The 22,727-nt window shown below is 33.5% G+C and overlaps 1 protein-coding gene across 1 annotated transcript; it reads right to left on the bottom strand.

Annotated features, from left to right (window-relative positions):
* Positions 1-6,396: 6,396 nt before the first annotated feature.
* On the bottom strand, positions 6,397-8,745 carry LOC143553010 (zinc finger CCCH domain-containing protein 30-like). The gene has a single exon (XM_077043089.1). It carries the CDS (start codon positions 8,683-8,685, stop codon positions 6,571-6,573), a length of 2,115 nt encoding a protein of 704 aa, XP_076899204.1. The 5' UTR covers positions 8,686-8,745; the 3' UTR covers positions 6,397-6,570.
* Positions 8,746-22,727: the final 13,982 nt, after the last annotated feature.

Here is a 22,727-nt window from a genome sequence, read left to right as displayed (position 1 = left end):
ATTTTATGTGTATGAATATTTTTTTTATATTTTCATGGATATTTTATCACTTATCTAGGGTTGGCATGTACTTGAAGAATCTTATTTTCCCACTCACAACTATACGTGCCTATATCAAGAGTTATAAGCATACCTATGTGTTCCCTTATCAAGAGTTACAAGTAGACATGGACTAAAAATTTTGATATGTGATAAACAATGTGTACCAACCAATACAATCACAAATGTAGTGTACAATGGAGGTTTTACTTATTTGTAACATATTTGTGTAATCAATAGTTATGTAATTTTTGTAATTTTAATGTAAATTGTAACCATATAAATTATATGATCATTTTGTAAACTATATTTCATTTAATAGTTACAGTATAAAACTTTTAACAATTACCCGTGTAATACACGGGCCTCAAACTAGTACAATTTATATACAATCATAAGTACATAGTACATCAAATTTAAGCATTTTACCTAATTTAGAATCTTCAACATTTTAACTTATATACAATTTAGCATACGACTCACACATCATGTTGGTATGCAAATACTACGCATAAAAGGATTTCCAGAAGTTCATTCGGAAATCCCACAACAATTGGATTTTCAACAACATCGTACACCCAGCCAAAGTGATAGGAACAAATAATGGTGATCCCGTATCTATGAATAAAAACAAGGCTAAAACACAAAATGGAGATTGGTCGTTTGGGTGTAACTTGAAATCTAACAACAACAAAAAAGAACATAGATTTAATATGATTGACCCGATGTATGTAATTATACCTTCGGTTGATAAAATATACGTGAACCAATAAAAAATGACATTGGTGGACACGAATCATGGATTTCTAACTCCCATTGCCTTTGATTGCTTCCACAATTATTAAAGTAAACCCCACCATATTTGCTTAGTATTACTAAAGAAAAATTATCTCTCTCTTTACGATATATAATATAGAAGTTAGGAACCTCTTAATTTTTAAAAAGATACCTAACTTATTGCTATTAGAAGCAGTCTTTAGCATTGATTTTTGAATTTATGAGGATATTATAGTCTTTAGCCAAATCACTTTCACGACACATTCTCAATTGGTAAATTAAAATTACAGCTTTTGCCCTTCAACCATTCTCAACTTTTGTAATATTAAATAATAGTTACTCTTTCACTTCTTTAAGTTTATCCACATATTCCTCTATTTTATTTTTTCTTTGCTTTTCTTTTATATATTTGGATATGTCAAGTGTTAATAAATTTCGAACAAACCATCGTGACGTCCTTATTTTTGTCGACGTTTTGATGTAAAATTTATCGACTAATGATGTTCGGATTACAATGTACAAGTCATAGATGCATGAAAGTACAAGTCTTCTTAGTAATAACTATTGTTTGATTTAATTCAAATTATTTACAAAAGCAGTTAAACTTGTTCCCTCCACTCTGCAGTCACACCTTGATTCTAGGGAACATCGCTCCCGCATTATGAAATCACCATTAACCATCTTCCACAACTTGGCTACAATTTCTCTTATTATCATCATCATCGTTATGTTACTCTTTTTTTTTTTATCGTGGTTGGAGTCCGAAAACAAGTTAGTACTATATGTGTTCTATTCAATTGGGTTGCGATCTGCTGGCAACATCTCTAATTTTTTATTATGGGCAACGATTAGGAATATTTAGGATACCATACACCGATTATCATTATCTCCCTAATTCAAATTTATTTTAAGAAGACAATGTACATTGTGTTTGTAATTTCCTTCTCCTTTTGTTTTCGTTTGCCTGAATTAATTTTCCAGCTTCGAGTGTATGGGAGGATTGCATATGTTTCTCAGTCAGCTTGTATTGGATTCAAACATGGGGTATACGCTAAAATATTTTGTTCATGTCTGAAATGGTTAATGAAAAAACCAAGAAGCACTTCAAAAGTGTTCTTTAGTAAAGATTTGAGTTGCTATCATATAGTGATCTTACTGAAATAGTAGAAAGTGGCGTTAATCTCAATGGTGAACAAAAGCAGCGAATTCAACTTGTGCATGCTTTATATCAAGATGCAATTATCTATTTGTTGGATGATCCATGTATGTTGTCGATGCACATTCCAGCTTATTTTAATGTAAGCTAGGTTACAAAATGTATACTTTTAGCTCATTATTTATACTTGTATGTATAATGGACATGCTTAAATTGTGTAGGAATATGTTATAAAAGCCCTTTTGCATGAAGAGGGTTTTGCTTGTTACTCACCAAGTTGATTTCCTTTTTGCATTTGATTATGTTCTGGTGAGTTAGTTTTTGCTCTAGAGTCTAGACATTAGCTATAAACCATAAACTACAAGCATCTGCAACTACGTGTGACATTTTTCATGTATTTAATTATTAGATGTTTTATACAGTTAATGTCATATGGGGAAATCCTAGCAGTTGCACCTTACAATCAAAACTCATGGATGGCTGGAAACATGGATAATGATGGTGACGTTAATTGCGGTTTACTTAGTTATTGGGCTGTAGCAATGGTGTTTATGCTCGTTAGATCACCTTCACAGTTGCATGTGGGCTGAAGTAATAAAAATATTTTCACAGCTGTTAAGCTCTCTATTCCGCATGAGTATGCCATTTTACGATTCTACCCCTTTGGGTAGGGTTCTAAGCAGGGTAAATGCTACTGAAACCATCTCTAATGTTGTGCTTTTGTAACAAGGTGGTGTGCTAACGTGTATTTTGGTTTTTATTTTTTTATAGGGGTCAGTTGATGCCGGTGTTATGATCTTGATATCCGATTCAGTTTTATAGTTGCTATATAGCTGCCACAACAAATTTTTATACGAACACAGGGGTGCTGATCTTTGTCACCTGGCAAGTCTTGTTTGTCTCGATACCAATAATCTATGTGGCGCTTCGTTTACAGGTAATTTATCGTATGGTAGTTATATATGTGCACTACATTTTCTTCTAGATTTGAAATTAGATTATCCACTTTTGACATTTATTATAAAAAAAGTTGCTACTTTTCGTCTGCAAAATTTTGGTAATCACTTTAGATTTGCATGTGTAGGGCAGCAGTACCAGATGGACGTGCTTTCAATTTGGTAATTTGGTTAAAGTCAAACTGTCAAATTTGTTAAAGCTCAACTAAACAAGTTTAATTTGGCCAAACCAACCCCCGGTTTACGAAATCGTTTGTTCAAAGAAATTGGATCCTTATAAAAGGCGTTAGTAATCTTGTTCAGTTTTACTAAAAAATAAGTTGTTCCCAAAATTTCTATGAACTCATCATAGAAGTTACAAACTGACGCAGCTGTGACACATAGATTTGCTTCAAATCTAATGGGTCACAAGAGCAAAATGGAACACGTTAAACGGGTCGTCCAACGGCTTAAAGCTGAGAAGTTGCAGCATTAAAGCCAGTACCTCTTTTCATTTTATCATATGCTCTTATTATTTTGTTGCATGTTAAGTTGTTATTTTGATCTGAGAGCACCAATAAGAAAAAACGCAACTATATTCTTATTTTTTTTATCTTTGTAGAATTTGTAATCTGGAGCAGAAAAAAATAAAAAGCATGACGCAATGATCAAGAAAGAATGGCTGAGGCTGTGAAGTAGATTGAAGAGTTTAACTGCTTATAGGATACAAATTACTAAAATTTTGATGGGAGGAAGGGTATTCTTGTATTAAATTAGCAAAATTTTAATGCATATTAAATAGTATAAAATAAACAATTCCTGTTAATGGGAGAAAGGGTATTCTTGTATTAAATTACTAAAAATTTGCCTGAGATTGTCACAAAAGTTTTTTTATTGATTCAAAAAGTCATGTACATGACAAGAAATTAATGATGCAATTAATAAATAATTTACATAAAAGTAAAGAAAGGATACTGTGGATTTTAAAAATCGCTTTAGTATTGACTTCCTACTAATGTATCATCAATTATTTTACAGATTTCTATGTTTTATTTAACGGTAGCTCACATTTTTATTTTTATTTTTGTTTTTTTTTTCGATCCATATAAGATGTCGTGGGGTTAAACTTCTGATTTTACTTAAAGTGTGCAGTCAACTGAACTTCTATCTTAAATTATTATTATTATTATTTATTCAGATCTGTAAGCATGCCACTAAACAAAAAAAACTTTTTTTTGTAACGGCGAAGTCAATATTCATTGGACCCTGCCAGGTTATTCATGTAAAATGTTGACATTTTTGTCGATTAGTACTATACACTAAAGATGTACATTTCAACATAGTACAATGTCATTAGTGGTTTGTAAAGAACCTAATCGCAATTATCAGAGAATAAGATAAGATGATGAACAACCAATGCAAAGTGTGGATGTGATCATGCAAATTGACTGAAGCCACCATTCCACCTGCTGGCCTTTATGATCTGGACACGATGGATGATGATATGGATGATTTTGACTCCGACCCTGAAGAATTTGATATCGATAGTTGCTATGAGAGTATATGCCCATCTAATGGTTTGGTATCCATACACAAGTATGTAGAATCATATGGATCGTTATTAGATGTTGAGATTCCGTTTATAAGTGTCGCTGTCGCATCGTGCGGGTATGCTACTAGTTTATCAAAATGAGTGATTTGAAAACTGATTACCAAAATAGGTGCTTTTATTAAACTCCATTCTCTCCTAATTTTATTGGATAAAAGAAATTTTGTATTTTTAAAGAATGTTTTTTAAAAGAAAAACTAATAAAAGAGTTTACAACAATAAAAAATAAAAACATTTGGTTAATTGGTTGGATCATAATACTTTATCAAAAGAAATCTAAAATGTTTTAATTCTTTTTAACATATCTGAACTATTTTCTAATAAAAATGGTTTTTAAATATAAATGCTTCAGTCTTTATAAATATTTTTTATCGTCATAGTTTTTTACTACAGTATGGCACCGATGCATCTTTTTTTTTCATTGCGTATAGTTCTCTCTAATTGCCCTAACTAAAGAGTGTCAATTTTTTTGTCAATATAATTATATTTTTAGTTGTGTTCCACTTTTTAAAGTTTGTTAGATACGATTATTTTTATATAGTTTGTGTTATCAACTATAAGAATCATTTTCATACATAAACCTTTTTAAATAAAATTACAAAATGTATTTTGTTTTATTGTGATATTTTTACAGAACGTTATATTTGAATGCATTCGTATTTTCTATCTAAATGATTTATTTAAACATTTGAAAACGTTTATGAAAGTTAAATATAAAATGAATATAAAAGTTAATAAAATATCATGATTCAACGAGATGTTTTTTATTTTATTTTATTAGAAACCTTTTTTATTAGTTTTTCGTTTTAAAGAACATTCTTTTAAAATACAAAATTTCTTTTTTACTAGTGAGAGGATAGAACTTTCAAAAAAACACATATTTTGGTAATTAGTTTTCAAATTACCTATTTAGTAACTAGTTTTTCTCTTATCATATTTTGGTAAAAAAAAACTCAGACAATGGTAAAATGGTGTGGACCCCACTTTTTTTAAGCCCTCTTAGATGATGATAAGCAAGGGGCAAATAGTTTGGCGAGAGAGAGATGTGGGTGGTTTGATGGTGGGTTAACACTAAACACACATAGTTGAATTTCCGTGTCAATGACTATGTGCACAAATAGGTGTAAAAACTAAATATTCAATCCCAACTTCCATCCCTATTAGCATTCTTAAAAGTTTAATGAAATCTCATTAAATGTTAAACCACAATTTCATCACATTTCTCATCCCTTTACCGGTACCGATTAAGCTAAAATATATCCTAGTCCAAAGTGCTTGACGCTTGATCAGAGAATACTCGTTATTCAACTTGGATTGTAAACGGCTTTTTGGCTCAGTTTGTGAACAAGCCGAGGCGCAGAGCATGTTCAAGCCCTTGCTCGGTTCAGCTTGCGAACCGCCCTAGATGAATTAATATTTATGTGTGTATGAACACCCTAGATTAAATACCAGTACTTTGAATTTTCGATTCATGTTAACATCCAAACCGAATTTTAGAGTTTTGAGTTTCGAGTTTAGTTTCCAACGACTTAAATATATCCTTCATTTATTTGCCTAATGCACCAAAAGTTGAAATGGTTTTTCAAATTTACCTCTAAACAATTAAAACCCAAGTAACCCAAAAACCTGTACTATGAACTGTTGAACACCCCAAATTTACAAGAAGAATTAATAATCAAAAGAAACTTATATAAGAAACAAATTAATAGCTATAACAATAACATATGTTTTACATAATAAAAAGACATACAATTTGTGACCAGATGAATCCATCCCCAGATGGTTTAGCCAAAAGGAAACATTAAAGAAAACTGAAATTGTTTTAATAAAAATTTGTAAAGAAAATGAAATGATATGCTAGAATCATGATGCTTGCTTTCTTCATCCTGTTGCCATTAGAACATAATATCCTTGAACCCCACCCAAAAAGAATATTATCAGCCCACCTGTTATACCAAACCGCATGCCCCGAAAGAATATATACTATTACTTACCTAGAAATGAGTTTTGTTAAGCGAAAATAAATATGAATTCATCACTTATCATCTCTTTGCTTAAGACACGAGCTGATCAAGTTGCATCTGCTCGAGCCAAGCCCCTAAAACTGAATGATCGGTTGACTCAACCTGTGAACAACCACCACCGGATGGTGCAGCCACCCCACCGTCATTACCAGAAAGTGGCGCAGCCGCCTTGTTTTTCATCATCTCAGGTGGTGACTCCTTCACAAGTGATTGCACCCATGATACATCCGGCTCCTCAGTACCATTAGTATTATTATTACTATCGACCCCGAACGAAGCCGACCTCCCAAACGGGTCAACATTAACGGACCAGTCAACTTTCCCAGTTGGAGACCCCCATTTTGACCAAGAAGAGGGTGTGTTGACAGGCGATCCAACGTTAAATGAACCAGGACTGTTTGCTCCAGCCGTTGTTCCAAGATCTCGAGAGCTGAGACTACGAAGCTTCTCGCGTTGTGCGAAAGCAGAAAGGCGAGCACCCATTGGAGATATCGGGTCCATGCTTCTTGGAGACATGCTTAACATCGTGTTGACTTGGTCAACGTTCTTTGGTGAGAACACATTTGTATTAATAGGAGAGAGCATGCTTTGCTGCTGTTGAAACTGGTTCAGAACCGCTGATTTGTGTGATGATGAAAACACACCCGGAGATGCTGCGTGGTCTGAATACCGAGGAGAAGACGTAAGCTCAGCGGAGAACAAATCCTCTAGATTTGCAGGCGCAAGTGTTTTAGACCGAGTAGAACGATTCAATGAGAGTGAACTGGGACGTGACTGTGAGTAAGAAGCCAAGTCGTTTAATAGTTGAGGATCCATATCCTGCAACATACTCAAATCGTCGGGTGGAATATCCCGGGCACTAAAAGAAGACCTTAGCCGACTCGACTGGAGGTTGCTTCCCGGAAGATGAAGGGCGGGGACATTTGGCTGAGACCATCCAACCGAAGAGTGTTGACCACCGCTTGACGGGGACATCTGTTGACTGAAGCTAGGAGACATGACCGATGAGGAAGGTGAACCGGGAAGCATGCTCAAAGCTGCAGCCATATCCATAACACTAGCACTAGCAGCAGATGACCTAGGAGACAAGACAGCAGAGCCCGTTGAGACATACAGTGGCCTAAGCTCCTCGGGAGTATGAGCAAAGAAACAAACCCGCCTAGCACAGCCCGTCCCATCTTTACATAACCGTGTACGATACTGAGCCGGGTGGAGCCAGCACTCAAACACACCATGAGCATATTCACACATATCCGCTCGTCTACAAGCACCTTTCCTAAAATCGGGACACGGGACACAACTATAATGAAACTTTCGTGGGTCTCGTCTGCGCGCGTTTTCTCCCGGGTGAACAAAAGGACATTCAGTCCAATCATGAGAATACGCCCTTGAGCAAGGCCGTACCTTAAACGAAAACATCCGAAACTCGTCAGTAGAATAAATGCTGTTTTTGATATCGGGCAGAGACGGGTCAATCGGGTATTCTTTCTTCTCGGAAGCAGCGTTGACCAGAACATCATCATTAAAATTTGACATCATTGGGGATGATACGAGCTCTGAAGGAGAGCACGGCGAGCCATTATCTGGTGAGGACGATAGAGTCGGCGACCACGAGCTCGATGTTATTACAGAAACAGTCAGCTTATTATACCCAACCGATCCATCAGATGCATTGTTTATAAGAAGCTCTTCAAGCAAAGATCTGGCACCAGACAGCTTTGGAGGTACAATAATAACATTAACAGGTCGGTGTCCATTAGCATCTTCAACATTAGGATCCGCACCGACCGAAAGAAGCAGCTTAACAACCTCAACAGCATCCACAGAACCACCCGAAGCCGCACAATGAAGAGCAGTGCACTTATCGGTCCCACACAAGAAGTTCACAACCACCTTCGGTTGCGAAACTATTAACTTTAACACACCAACACTTCCATATGTCGAAGCAACCATTAACGGAGTCCGATGCTCAAGAACTATCTGTTTCGAACCCTTCCTGCGCACATACCATAGCCCAACCTCATCGATCGATGAAGGGTCATTCTCGATTGACCGTTTAAAACCTTCAAAGTCATTGTTAGCAGCGTATTCGAGTAAACTGGAAAAAGAATCTTCGGTATCCACAGTTAGTGAGCTCATGACCATTTTGTAAGCTTGTTAATCTGTTGTTGTTACCGTTGATGAAGAAGAACCAGATTTATTATTGTTATTCTGTTCAGGGCCACTACACATTCTTCAAACAGCCTGCACATCCAGAAACATAACAATCACTTAAAAAGAACCACATAACACATAATAAATAAATAGCTAATCTATCTATAATATATATAAACGAAGACATAAAAATCCTACGTGTCGCGATATAGTTGCTCCCGCTTTTTTTTGGAGTCACCATATTTGCTTGATTTTTAAACGGAGGTTTCTCATGCATTTTGACCCGAATTCATTGGTACAGGTCTTATCAAACCCAGATATTCCTTAAACGGGATATAACATCAAATTAAATTAAAAATTATTTTCACAAAATTATTGATGTAAAAATCATATAAAATAGAATATAATAAAAATTAATATCTTATTTATTTTAATCAAACAACAATCTGAAAACAATTTCAACAAGAGGCAAACTAATATATCATATTCATCTCAAATAATCAATCTTAAAATCGATCAGTGACAAATCTATTATAAATATATAAAAAACGGATCATTATCTACAAACTATATCCAATAATAACTACCGTAAATGTAGCATGTTAATAAGTTAGACTAAAGTCAAACACACAAAACAATTACTTACCGATTAAATTACATGGCAGGTTGAAAAACCCAGCTATGAATACAGATCTTCAGGCAGATCGGAATTCGGAAACTTATAGTGAGATGAAAGATAATAGAGACGAAAACCGGAAGCAAATCGCTACCTCCAACTCCATATTTACTCGAAAACGATTGATCCAGACAGATACATAATAAGTCGATACAACCTATGATATATATACATATACATACATATAATATACTTGTATATATATAGGAACCAAAAGCGAAGTTGGAGAGAGAGAAAACGAGAGGTTAGTGAGACAGGGATTATGTGTAACGTACAGGAACCGAAATGCAAATGAAATGCGGATGAAATGCAAATGCGGGTGGGATATTATGTTACTAGACGAGAGCCCGCGCGATGCAGCAGGTGTTTGAACTTGTTAATCACGTAACAAATATAAGTGTTTATGGTTCGGTTAAAACCTTGAAATCGTTTAAACCGGTCATTGGTTTAACTTCTTTTTTCTTTTTCTTTTTTTTACTTTCGGTTTGTTGTTCGGTTTTAAAATTTTCAAAACGTAGTGAACGGTTGGTTTGCGGTTTATACTGCAACCGGCCATATGAAACCAGACTAGACTGTAAATGTTGACCGCATTTTAATGTTTTTTATTATTAATTATTAGATATGTTTTGTAATATATATTAAATATAGTTAAAATTTAATTGAACATAATCTTTTTATTACAAATAACTTTGGCTATACAACTTCAAATTAACATAATTGCAGTATGATTCATTTTGTGATCTTTGTTGTTATTATTTCACGTCATTGATCTTCCATTAGTATTTATCATTTATGTGCCTAAAATTATCATTTTTTATTTATGATCCTCTCAAGTAGGTGTTTAGTTAAAATTGATGGTACATTTATATTAATAATTATTTTAAACTAAATTTATTATTAAAGTTTAAACTGTGAAGCCAAACTGGAACCAGGCCGTTAGTAACGATTCGGTTTCAACTTTCAATGGTTGAGTTTGGTTTTGGACGACAAAAAAATCAATATTAACAGTTGGACTCGCAAGTTTAACTTAAAAACCATCAAAACCGACACTGAACACCCCTACGTAACATATTAATTTATTTAAAATGGAAAAAATTATAACAATATCATATCCAAATTAAAGAGAATAAAATGCTCGTTTTTATGGTGTAATTTTTTTATAAAAATATTAACGTTTGAAAAGGCTATAGTCATTGAAAAATCATGGATGAGAAGTTAGTTTACAACTTAAATTAAAAACATAATATAGTTTAAGATGAGGGATCAAACTTGTAAGTTGAATAGATTGTGTTTAAAAGACAAGTTTACCCTTACTAACATATGTACCTCATGCTATAAATGTTATAAATTACTTAAAAATGAGTGTTTTAATTTGCCCTTGATGTATTATATATATTATGTTATCAAATGTTATAAGTGGGGAGTGGGGACGGGTGCTTTCGGTAAAAAGGGAATAGGTTAGAGGGTTTAGGTGAGGGACGGTGGTTACTGGTTCAGCCGGTTTGCCGGTTAGTCCACGAAGGCGACTTTGGTTGAATAATAATAAATGTAATTGAAATGTGGGTTTGGAGTCCGGAAGAGGAGAGAGAAAGAGTGCATGTGAAGAGGTTTTGTTAATTGCATTGAAATGTGGTTTGACTCAGTTTGAGGTCACGTCCGGAGAAAAAGGAGGCATGGAGCACTCAGTTTCAAACTTTCAATCTCTTTTCTAGATTGGTTAATTAAATGACCAGAATTTATGGTAAATATATATATTAAATGAAGTGTTGAATTATAATGTTTTGTATTGTTTTTTAGTTTTTTAGGACGGCGATTTTCTTGTATTTAGGCTATATCGTATTTAAATTTGAAAAACCAAACGTCTCACTCTGATCAGACTATGTTGTCTTAACATGACACACCCTGGCTTCAGAGTTTGGCTTGGGCGTTTCACCGGAAAACCATACCGCCGACTACCACTTGACAGTCATTGTGCCACCACAAGAGCATAACTCTCTAGCGTAACACACGGTGGGACAAAACTCGAATTAGCTTAGGGTTCGAATTGATGACTTTTTTATTAGGAACAAGATTTGGTTCGTATAAGTTTGACGAAAGTTTTAGGCAAACTGCTATCTAAGGTTTGGGGAAAAAGAAAGACAAATCGATAGGGTTCGTTGGACCATCAAAACAAGTTTTCACGTATATATGTCTTGACTGTTTAGTGTGAGCCGTTTTAATAGCTCTATCTATACTATATTAGACGAGTGCCCGCGCGATGCAGCGGGAAATGCACGCCTTAATAATCACGTAAGAGATTTCTGGGTGCTCATCGTTCCATTTGAAACCGCGGATTAAGAATTCTTATTTTAAACTCAATTTAGTAGCGAAGTACAAATGAAACCGAAATCTAACCATTGTTAATGGTTTGTTTTTGTTAGGTTTTAATTTTCAACGGTTTAGTTTCAGTTTTCGATGACAAAAAACGGCTTGGCTCACGGCTTAGTTTAAAACCATCAAAACCGGACCACAAACGATTACACGTAAGATGTTATTTTTTCACTGAAAACAAACTATGACAATATCATACTCAAATTAAAGAGAATTAAATGCTCGTTTTTATGGTGCAACTTTTTTAAAAAAATACTAACGTGTGAAAAAGTTATGGTTGTTTAAAAATCGTGGGGGGGATTTGGGTTAAAAGTGAAATTATAAATAATATATAGTTAAAAGATGAGGATTATAGTTGTAACTATTCTTTAAATTTCCAAATGTTGATTAAAGTTGATGGGGCAAGGCTGTAAATAATTTGAAGAATTATAAAATAAACGTTAAATTTAGTGTTAGAATGACTACTATACCCCTCTTTATAGTTGTACCATGTGCTTAAGCAATTGTAAATCCCTTAAAATCTAGTGTCTTAATTTGCCCTTGTTTGGTGTATTATATATAGTATAGATATAATACACCAAACAAGGGTAAATTAAGACACTCATTTTTAAGTAATGTACAATTTTTATTGCTTAAGATACATCTTACATAGCATCTAAGACAAGGACAAATTTGTCCATTGAAAAATATGTCTTAAAATAGTTATAACATTGCCCCCTTCAACTTTACTCAACTGTTGTAAATTTAAGAAAATAATTACTACTTCGAACCTTTATCTTTACCTATATATTCCTTTTAATTTTAAATGTAAATAACTTCCCACCAACGATTTGCCAATGACCATAATTTTTTCATACGTTAATATTTTTTTATAAAAAATTGCACCATAAAAATGAGTATTTTATTGTCTTTAATTTGGGTATGATATTGCTATAACTTTTCAAATAAAAAATTAACATATTACGTATGGGTGTTCACAATTCAGTTTTTAACGGTTTTCCAAGTAATATCGTGAGCCAAACCGTTGGTTCGATTTTTTTTTGTTATTGAGAACCAAAACTAAACCTTTGAAATTAACTTTAAACTGAATCGTTACTAATGGTTTGATTACACGCATTGAGCTTCAATAATAAGTCGACTTTCCGGTCCGGTTTTATATGACTAATTTTTTGTATAAACCGTAAAACAAACGTTTGCTATGGTTTAAACATTCGGAAACCGGCTGACCAAAGGTGATGATTGGTTCAAACGTGTTCGTTAATTGTTACATGATTACTATGATTTTCGTTACCCGCCGCATCGCGCGAGCACCCGTCTAGTTAAGTTTATAAACATAATTTTGTGCTAAACTTTGGATAAGGATTATACAAGAGAATAGTATTATAATTTTTTTAATATACTTCATAAATGAAAATAATAATTATAATAATGCTAAACACAAGTTAATACATTCGTTTTAAAATTAAAAACCATTAAAAAATAAAAATTAAACAATGTATCTTTAAACTGGCTGATTTTCTTTGGTTTGAGCGTTACTTTCATGGTACACGGAATAACTATGATTAAAAGCAAAATATGGTTTATTAGTATGCAAAATTATGACAAGCATACTTAAATAAACAAAAAACATAATTCACATTCAAATTTTTAAGATAGATTGAATCAAGACGTCTAGATATATCAAGACGTCTAAATCCATTTCTCGCAATCCTCCATTTGGCATTTGCATAATTTAGAAATCGAGCGCACATTCACCACCTGATGGGTGATTACAATTACAAACAAGTGAATGAAGTGGGCTTGGGCTTGGGCTTGGGCTTGGGCTTAAAACATAAAGAATATATACAACATAAAAATATGTATTTTTGTTGATAACAAGTTTAACATAATATAATTGGGCTGGAGCCTGGAAGGGTATATCTATTATCATCTTTTATACGGAATATATGAAGCGGCTATGGCATAAACATATAACATAACATAACCTAACCTAACTCTCTTTCTTTATCTCGATCTGGTTTGCAATGCCACACGTTGCCTTTGACGTGGTTGGGCAGATACTGGTACAACTGGACGTGAAAGATATAATCCGATACAAGAGCGTGTGTAAGTTATGGCTAGCTTTTATATCCAGTCCTCGTTTTGTTAAAGCTCACTTGAATCATAGTATTAAAAGTGATCATGACAACCATGAACTTGGTCATAGAAGGATCTATACATATGATGTAAGGAGTGAAGACACATGGATTAGCGGCAACTTATATAATATTGTTGGTTCTTCTAATGGCCTCGTATGCGTTTGCAATGATAAATTTTCAGTAACAAATCCTTCCGCTAGAGAAGAGAAGAATCTACAAACCCCGCCTAATGGGTTCAGAAAAGACACCACAAGGAGATTGATATGTTGGGGGGTTTGGATATGATTCATCTTCAGATGACTACATTTTACAAGGTTATCGTAGGGATCGGGAAAGAAGGTTATGATAAAAATGAAAAATCAACACTTTTTCATGTGTTGACATTAAAATCAAATACTTGGAAAGTTATTGGAGAAGTAAAGTATCATAGGATGGGTGGTAAAACTGGTATCTTATGTGATGGAACACTTTACTGGTTCATGGCTAATAGAAGCAAAATAATTATGTCTTTGGATTTATTTACGGAGGAACTTAAAGAAATCCCGTACCATTATATGAAGGTTATTATATGCATCCGGCTTATTATATGAATGCGAATAACGATGATCCCAGACTTGGGGTTATACAAGATTGTCTATGCATATATTCATATCGTTCCCCTATGTCTTTTGAGATACGGGTAATGAAATACAACAATTGGGAACTATATATTGATGATGATTGTCAGCATAGCAAATATGATGTTGCTCACTGCCTTAGTAGAGTGTATGATTCACGAAAAAGCAGTTTCAAACATTCTGAAGGCCAACGTGTGCCTTGCAATGGGGACTATATTCGTTCTAGTATATTTGTCAAGAGTCTCGTATCTCCAAATCCCCATGTTGATAATACTTATGAGGGACCAAACAAGGTTATTTCTAAATGTCTCTTCTTCTAAGATATATACATAGAGTTAAGTGTCATTTCAGTACATGTGGTTTGTTTAACTACGCAACTTTAGTACCGATTTTGATTTTTTTGCAAATGGCTACCTCACGTTTCTAAAACTTGCGATTTTAATACCTTTTTTTAACCTAGTCTATTATACCCGTTAAGTCAGGGGTACTTTAGTAATTTCATTATTTTCTTTCTTTTTTTCTTTTTTCCTTCTCTTTTCGTTACCCATCTTCAACCCCCATTTCTCTTTTAAAATTCATTTCCCCAAAAATCCAAACAAACCATAAATCCCCAGATCCAAACCCCAAGCATCCAATGAACTTATCTGCAAGTCACTCAACAATCTATCCAATAATCTGACCCGGTTATCGAGCTATCCAAATATCTACAAACCCTTACTCTAATTAATTGTAGAAGCCTTCAAAAATCTTACTCATAAATCGCACTCCATTTCATGGTTCATGCCTAATTTGTTGTTGAGGTTGCAGATTGAGAGTACTTGTAAGATGTTATTGGGTGGCGGCAGGTCTGGTGGGCGGTGTTAGGGTTATTGACGGCGGTCCGGCGGGACTATGATAGTTGCGTATGTGGTGGTTTTTGAGTTGTGGTGGTTGTTTCATGGTGATTTTGTAGGAAAACAAGTGGGTGATGGGGATGTGCAGCTATTGATTGGCCGGAGATGATGTGGTGGTGGGGGGTTCCGGTATTGGATTTTCTAAAGGGGTAGTTGTGGATTTAAACAGAGATGTGGTGTCTCGCCGGAGATGGTGACCGGAGCAAAAGAGAGAAGATAAGAGAGAGGTGGCGGTGGTGGTGGTGTGGTGTGTGTGGGGGAAGGGGGCGGTAGCGAGGTGAGAGAAAGAGGGGGTGAGAATGAGGAAGATGGGGGAGAGAAAAAGAAAAAAGAGAGAACGAAATTAATTAAATTACAAAAGTACCCCTGATTTAACATGATTTAACGGATAAAGTAGACGGAGTTAAAAGAAAAGTACTAGATTGGCAAGTTTTAGAAACGTGAGGTAGCCATTTGCAAAAAAATCAAAATTGGTACTAAAGTTGTGTAGTTAAACAAACCACAGGTACTAAAATAACACTTAACTCTATATACATATATATTGTTGTCTGCATGTTAATCCTAAATCTTTCTAATTTTCTGTTTGTATATACATAAAAATTCAGGAGGGACAGGAAGATAATGTGGGTGTTGAAAGTGGTGCAAAGGGCAGCATAAGAAAGTAGAAGAATATGAGCAAGAGGTACCCTTAAGCAATTAAAGGCCTCCTGTCGATGGACCTATTATTTTTATTTATTTATTTGTTGTAGTATTAGCTGCTGCTCATTATTCATATTTATAATCCAATACTAATAAATTGGCTGGACATGTGTTTCATTTTTATTAACAAATAAGATCCGAACCCTAATTATGAATTTGTTGGTGGTGAATTTTGAATAAATGTATCAATGTATAAAAATCATAACCCGTTTATGATACAACACTATTATGTATGGGTTACAGAAGCTACCGGTTGTAAATATTCATCACATCTCCACAATCTGCAACAATTATACAAAGAAATAATAATTGTGTAATTAAGTCTAAAGGATATGGTTAACCAATACTCCAATATGCAGGTTCACATTTGTCTTTTAATAAATGCCTCCCCGATTTGTATGAATAACGGGTGAGGATCAAGAAGGTAAGTACACCACCTGACCACCACCAAGAATTCTCATTAATAGTATTCCTAGAATAATAGGATTAGTGAGCTCGATCAACACTGAGTTTAACAAATATTTAGAAATCATGTGATGTTTCAATCTCCAAGTCCGGTGATATTTTCAAATGGTTACGTGTCTCTAAAGTAGTGTTTGTGATTGCTTATTTTAAGCAACTTATGACTTATTAACTTTTAAAAAAAGTTAAAAGATATGTGTTATGTGGTTTAAAAATGTGCCTATGGCTTTTAATCAAAACACAGGTTTCACAATAATGTTTCATCAGAAGGAAAAAGTTTTAGAAATAAAATATGAAGATAATTGATAGATGGATATCTCAATCTCCTATTCCATAACCGAACTTCTCTTTTGTAGTTCCATGAGAAAGTAACACACTACCAGATTAAGTCACTTATTCCACATAGTACAATCCTTGAAGTTTAGTGCCACACCCAATAATCACACCTATTGTAAGACACGGAAGGTCGGGTGCATTAATATCGTGCAATGTAATTGCTTTATTACATGACTGATATTGGATAACAATTTATGTAACAAAGAAGGAACGCAAAAACAGACAATTTTAGCGTGAGCGATATTTCAATGTAGTATACCGAAAACTTCCGTGCCAAATTTGCCAACTTTTAAAGTTGATGGGCTAAACAAAAACAAGAAGAATCAATGGGTATGTAGCTGATCACCCAAGACTTGGTTCTTGGTTTAATTGGACCAACGGGATTTGAATCTCAGTGGCGGATCCAAAAGAGAATTTTAGGGGTAACCTGTATTTTTTTTTTACCATACATTCCCTTAATACACGAACATAAATAAAGTTAAACGAATGCCTAACAGATTTTTCCTTTTCTGCTTTGTAAATTTTGAAGTCAAATTATTATATCATCATCTATTACTTTATCAATTGTTTTTCTTTCAATCACACTAACTAAACCATTGTTCGTATAATTATCACTCATTTAATTATGTAAAACCTTCTTGACAAATTTCAATTTAGAAAAACATCTTTATACAAAGTCTCTATAAAAACTAAATAACAAGGTAGGCGTTCAAGTCTCTAAAGAAATTACCTGTGGAAGCTACTCGACAACTGACACTAGCAAAAAAACAAGGAATTCTTTTAAAATAAGGGTTGCTAGAGAGGAGTCTCATCTGCACCCTCAAAGCATCTTTAACACGATGATGCTCAAGGTGCAAGTCATCATGAAAGGTAACTTTAAGCATCTTTTCAATATGCTTAAACATTTCCTCCTTAACAATATATAGTTACCCTTTTATCATCCACATACAAAGAGATAAACTAGAACAAAACGCAACTGTTACATGAAAAAGCAAAACAAACTATCAACAAATAACAAAACAAATTTGACAAAAAACAGAGAAAGTAAATATTAACCTAGAATTGTGAAGTTCCACCGTAAATACGTGAAGCAAAGCACACACATGAGGATGAACATCGATATTCTCACTTTTGAGCATCCATCGCATAAAGCTACCATCACAGAAAACATGTGCCACATTTCCAACATTCATTCTTAAACAGCTTCACTCTCTTCTTCTTGAAGATGCCTTTGGAAATATGAGTCTCCGTGAAGCCTTCTAGTGACGTCGCAACATGTTTCTATGAGCCATACTTGATAAACCTATTTTAACATAGCCGTGAAAAGCTCTATTCTAACACGACCAGCAAGGGGTTTTCCAAATTTAATGTCTAAATAGACAACAGGGTTTTTAGGATTGAAAGACTTGTGTTCATTTTTTTAAAAAATGAACACGCTTTGTCAATATAAACATTTTAGCCTATTATTATAAATCCGCCAAACCTTAAAAACTATAATAATCTCTTTTCCTTAGGTGATGTTAGTTGTGTATTAACATAAACAAGAAAAGGGATCTTCCGTATCCACAATTAATGAGCTCATGACTATTTTGTTAGATTGTTTCATTGTTGTTGACGTTTGTAGTCGACGAATCGAAATTATTATGTTCATAGAGTTCTAATATTGTTTTCAACTCATGGCTAGTATGAGTTTGAAGCTTCCTTCGTAACTCTCGAAACTTCTTCGTAGTGGCTCCCCTCCATGCCTTGTTTCATATGAAACTTCAAAGTGGGTCTATTTCATTATATTATATCTATGTCTGAATTACCTTTAATTAATATACTTTTGGTAATCCAATATCATTTTAGTGTCATTCACATAACAGATGTCATTTCTAGTCTCTCTTTCTATTTCTTTTCTACATATGAAAATTTTCAAAATCATCATATAATAATCCAGACTTTGCAATAGAAAAGACAAAGGGATATTTGTGATGATTTTAAAATATTTTCTACTAGGTAATATAGTATCTTTATGCATGAAGATAGTCAACTTGTAAACCTTCTTCAAATAGCCTCTACACATTGAGACAGAAAACCATCATAAGACACATTAACAACTAAGGGGGTGTTTAGGATTGCTTATTTTAGTTCCTTATGACTTGTAACTTTTATAAAAAAATCATAAGGTGCTTGGCAAAATTGAAAGTTGTGAGGGGAATATGCTATAAGTTACACTTTTGTAACTTATAACTTATGAGAATAAGTTATAAGGAGGTGGAAATAAGGAATCCCAAACACCCCCTAATATTCAAGAATCAAACACCAACTCAAAATTAAACGATTTCAACAAGGTGCACGCTAATATTAAGTATTCGTCTCAAATATATTACAAGGTTAGGATATGATAGTAAGTTATATCTTTTGGGAAGCCTAAGAAGCCGCCATTAAATATCATGCGTCGAAAGTAGACCAAAGAAGGGAGGAAAAAGACAAATATATTTTGTACGAAGTATACTGTTTAGCATTTACCTATATTTAAAAAGTAGATATTTTGTTCGTATAGAAGAGAAACTAGCATTCACATGTATTTAATATAAATTTAATTAATTAGAAACGTGATCTTATAACTAAAGAAAAATAAATAAATTTGTGTTTATATGTTCGCGTAATTCTATACGAGGTATGTTGTTTCTATACAAGACTGACCTATACTGTCACACCCCGATCAAAGGCGGCGAAACATGTCGATGTGTAACGATTGCCCATAAGCGCATGACACTATTTAAAGCGACAATATTTAACAACCTCATTATTTCACAACATCGAAAATGTCACATAACCAAATATTCATAAGTCAAATACAACAAAATATAGCAAAATATAGCAAATCAAATATTGTTCATTTTTGCTAATATCCTAATAGTATTTGTGTCATTTTCTTCACCGAACTCCATAATCAACCTAGATGCAAACCTGTAACATTTCATAAAATAAAGTTGTCAACACAAAGGTTGGTGAGCAAGTCATAAGTTTGAACAATAGATATATAGTATGAAAAGTCACAAAACTAGTGTACAAAACCATAAATAATAGCTATAAACTTGGATAAATTGACAATCGCTAATAGAATTACGTTAGCGCCACCTAGCTACAAGGGATTGCCAAGTAGTCTAGGATTTAATAGAATATCGTTAATTGCATTACGTTAACGACACCTTGCTACAAGGGGATGCCAAGTAGTCTAGGATTCATAGATTCCACCAACCGAAAGCGATAAACACATAGGCATATAAGCATAGAACACCAAATCGAGCAATTATTCAAGTAAAGTATACAACAACGTTTGTGGTTTAAGACTCAGGTATAAAGCATTTGATTTGAATAAGTATGAAATGTCACCCCAAAACAAAAGATAGAAAACGGGGTATGAAGTTACTCACGTTCAAGTATAAAACTTGATCGGTAAAAAATGAATAACCGGATGGATGAAGTTTAACGAGCAAGGCCTAAATGACAATAAAATATTTGATTTAGAAATGGTTGTCTTGAAGATCTTTAAATAAAATAATTGTTGCAAAAAGTAAACAATTAAAGTTCAAGGTTTAAAATGTAACTATTTAAGAATTTATAATAACAATCCTTTAAAAATGTAAGTTTGCTCGAAACCGGGTTAAAGTATCTAACCTTAATATTTACTTAACCAATGTTAAGTAATAAGGTGGGAAAAATGCTAAAATGCAAGTTCCTTTGGGACAAAGATACTAAAACGGGTTTTTAACGAGTGTCTGGGTTGTCGATTCGGGTCTTGACAAATGGTCAAACCCAAAGTCAACTTTCCAACATATTAATTGTTATGAGATAACTCATTAAAATATACTAACACTTAACCAAGTATGTAGATCTATTGTTTAGAACTAACAACGCACGTTAAACGAGTGTTCGGTTTTGTCGGTCCAAACTATGTGATGAGATCAAGTTGGATCCAACAATTCCAAGTACTTAAGAAAATAATTAAAATCAGTTTGTAAACTATTTTTAAAGAAATATACAAGTCTTGATAGCTAAAAACACACTTGTGTGTCTTAAGCGAGTAAAAGTCGGTATAGTTCGGTTTGGTTCGGTCTCCATCTCACAAATAGTTCATAGATGGTTTCTACATGCCCAAATATCATAGAACTTGTATATTGGTTTATAAATGAAGAAAATTTAAATTTTACAACTAAAAAGTTAACTACAAGTCTTTTAAGCAAAAGTTTCGGTTTAGTTCGGTTTCCATCTCCCAACGAGTTCATAGATGGATTCCATATGCTTAATATCAAAGAACTTGTAAAAATGATTTTTGAAACTCAAATCTAGCAATAAACATGTTTAAACAACTATTTTAACAAAACTAGTAAACAAAAGTTCGGTTTCCGGTTTGGACTAGTTTCGGTTAAACCGAGGTTAGTCTTATACAAACCCACACTATGGAACTTGTAAATAAGATGAACAAACTAAAGGGTTAGAAGTTAGTCATAAGTGATATGTATAATAAGTTATGTGTGTGTAAATATATATCAAGAACACGAAGTCCTCCATGAAGCCTTGCCTTATGACATTCGAAACTTAACCAACCAAAGTCGGTGAAGTAACAAATAAAGGAAACAAGGGGTGTGTATTATATATATGTTGTACCACCATATTCAAGAGTTAGTAATGTTAGATGAACAAGTTAGAATGAAAGACTATAGTTAGTTTGACTTGAGAAGTCAAAACTTCAAAAATACATAAGAAATAACAACCTTGAATCTATGGAGTTTGAGAGAGTTTTTTGGAGATGTAGCAAGAGTAAAATGAAGAAGATGGGTGTGTATAGGGAAGGAGTGAAGGGTTGGGTATAAAGATTCTTTTATGGTTTGCATAAAAATGGGTATGTTTAAATGGTCAAACAATGCATAATATAAAAAAAACAATATTTTATATATTTTAAATGACAAGATCCAATATTTTATATATTTGAAATGTTCGGGTTACAAACGGGTCGGGTTTACATAACAAAAGTGACCCGAAATTGACGAATATCACATCGATAGACTGGTTAAATTGGTGTAAATTTTTTTTCATGTAATTGTTTCTCTTTGTGTGGCTCTGCGCGTCTCTCCGGCTTGTGAAGTCTGGGCGTGGTTGAGTTGTTTTTCCTAATTTATAAAAGTGCACGGTTCGAAAAAAAATGCATCCCTATGTGTCAAGAAATCACATACACCTATATTTTATTTATCATCAAAGATTATTAATCATCCTTGAACCTACCTTTTATTATATGTATAACTTGTATATGATTAAAATGTTGAACTGGATAATAATATATGTTTCACTTATATAAGTATAGTATAATAATGCAAGGATGGTATATTATTTGGCAAAGTGTAATTTTGACACTGACTAAAAATATAAGCTTTGTTGTAACTACCCTTTGATTAACATAATTAACTATAGAATTTCTACCAAACTGTAATAAAAAGTTACATGAATAAACTTTATTTAAAGCTATACAAGTATATGGTTGCTTTCACTCATAAATGTATATTATAAAAAAATAATGCTGTTTATAACATTTATTTAGGTAAAATTTATATATCCCTCTAATCATATTTCTAAATCATGTACAAGTATCAAAAGTTATGCTTTGAGAAATATCATATTTTGCATATACAAAATTCCTTCTATTTATTTTCAGTAGTTAAATGAATTATCCTAGCCAATACAAAAAAAAAAACAAAAAAACAAAACAAAAGGAAGAAGAAAAGGCACTATCCTAAAAAATGCTTAAAGTGTGGGAAAAAGTTACTTGTCTACTTAAAAAAAATCACAATCCTCAATA

This window comes from Bidens hawaiensis, unplaced genomic scaffold, assembly GCF_021521415.1.
Source record: "Bidens hawaiensis isolate Kalapana, Puna unplaced genomic scaffold, B.hawaiensis_p1.1 tig00017066_1, whole genome shotgun sequence".
Lineage (NCBI taxonomy): Eukaryota > Viridiplantae > Streptophyta > Magnoliopsida > Asterales > Asteraceae > Bidens > Bidens hawaiensis.
This window is presented reverse-complemented; position numbering and strand designations above follow the sequence as displayed.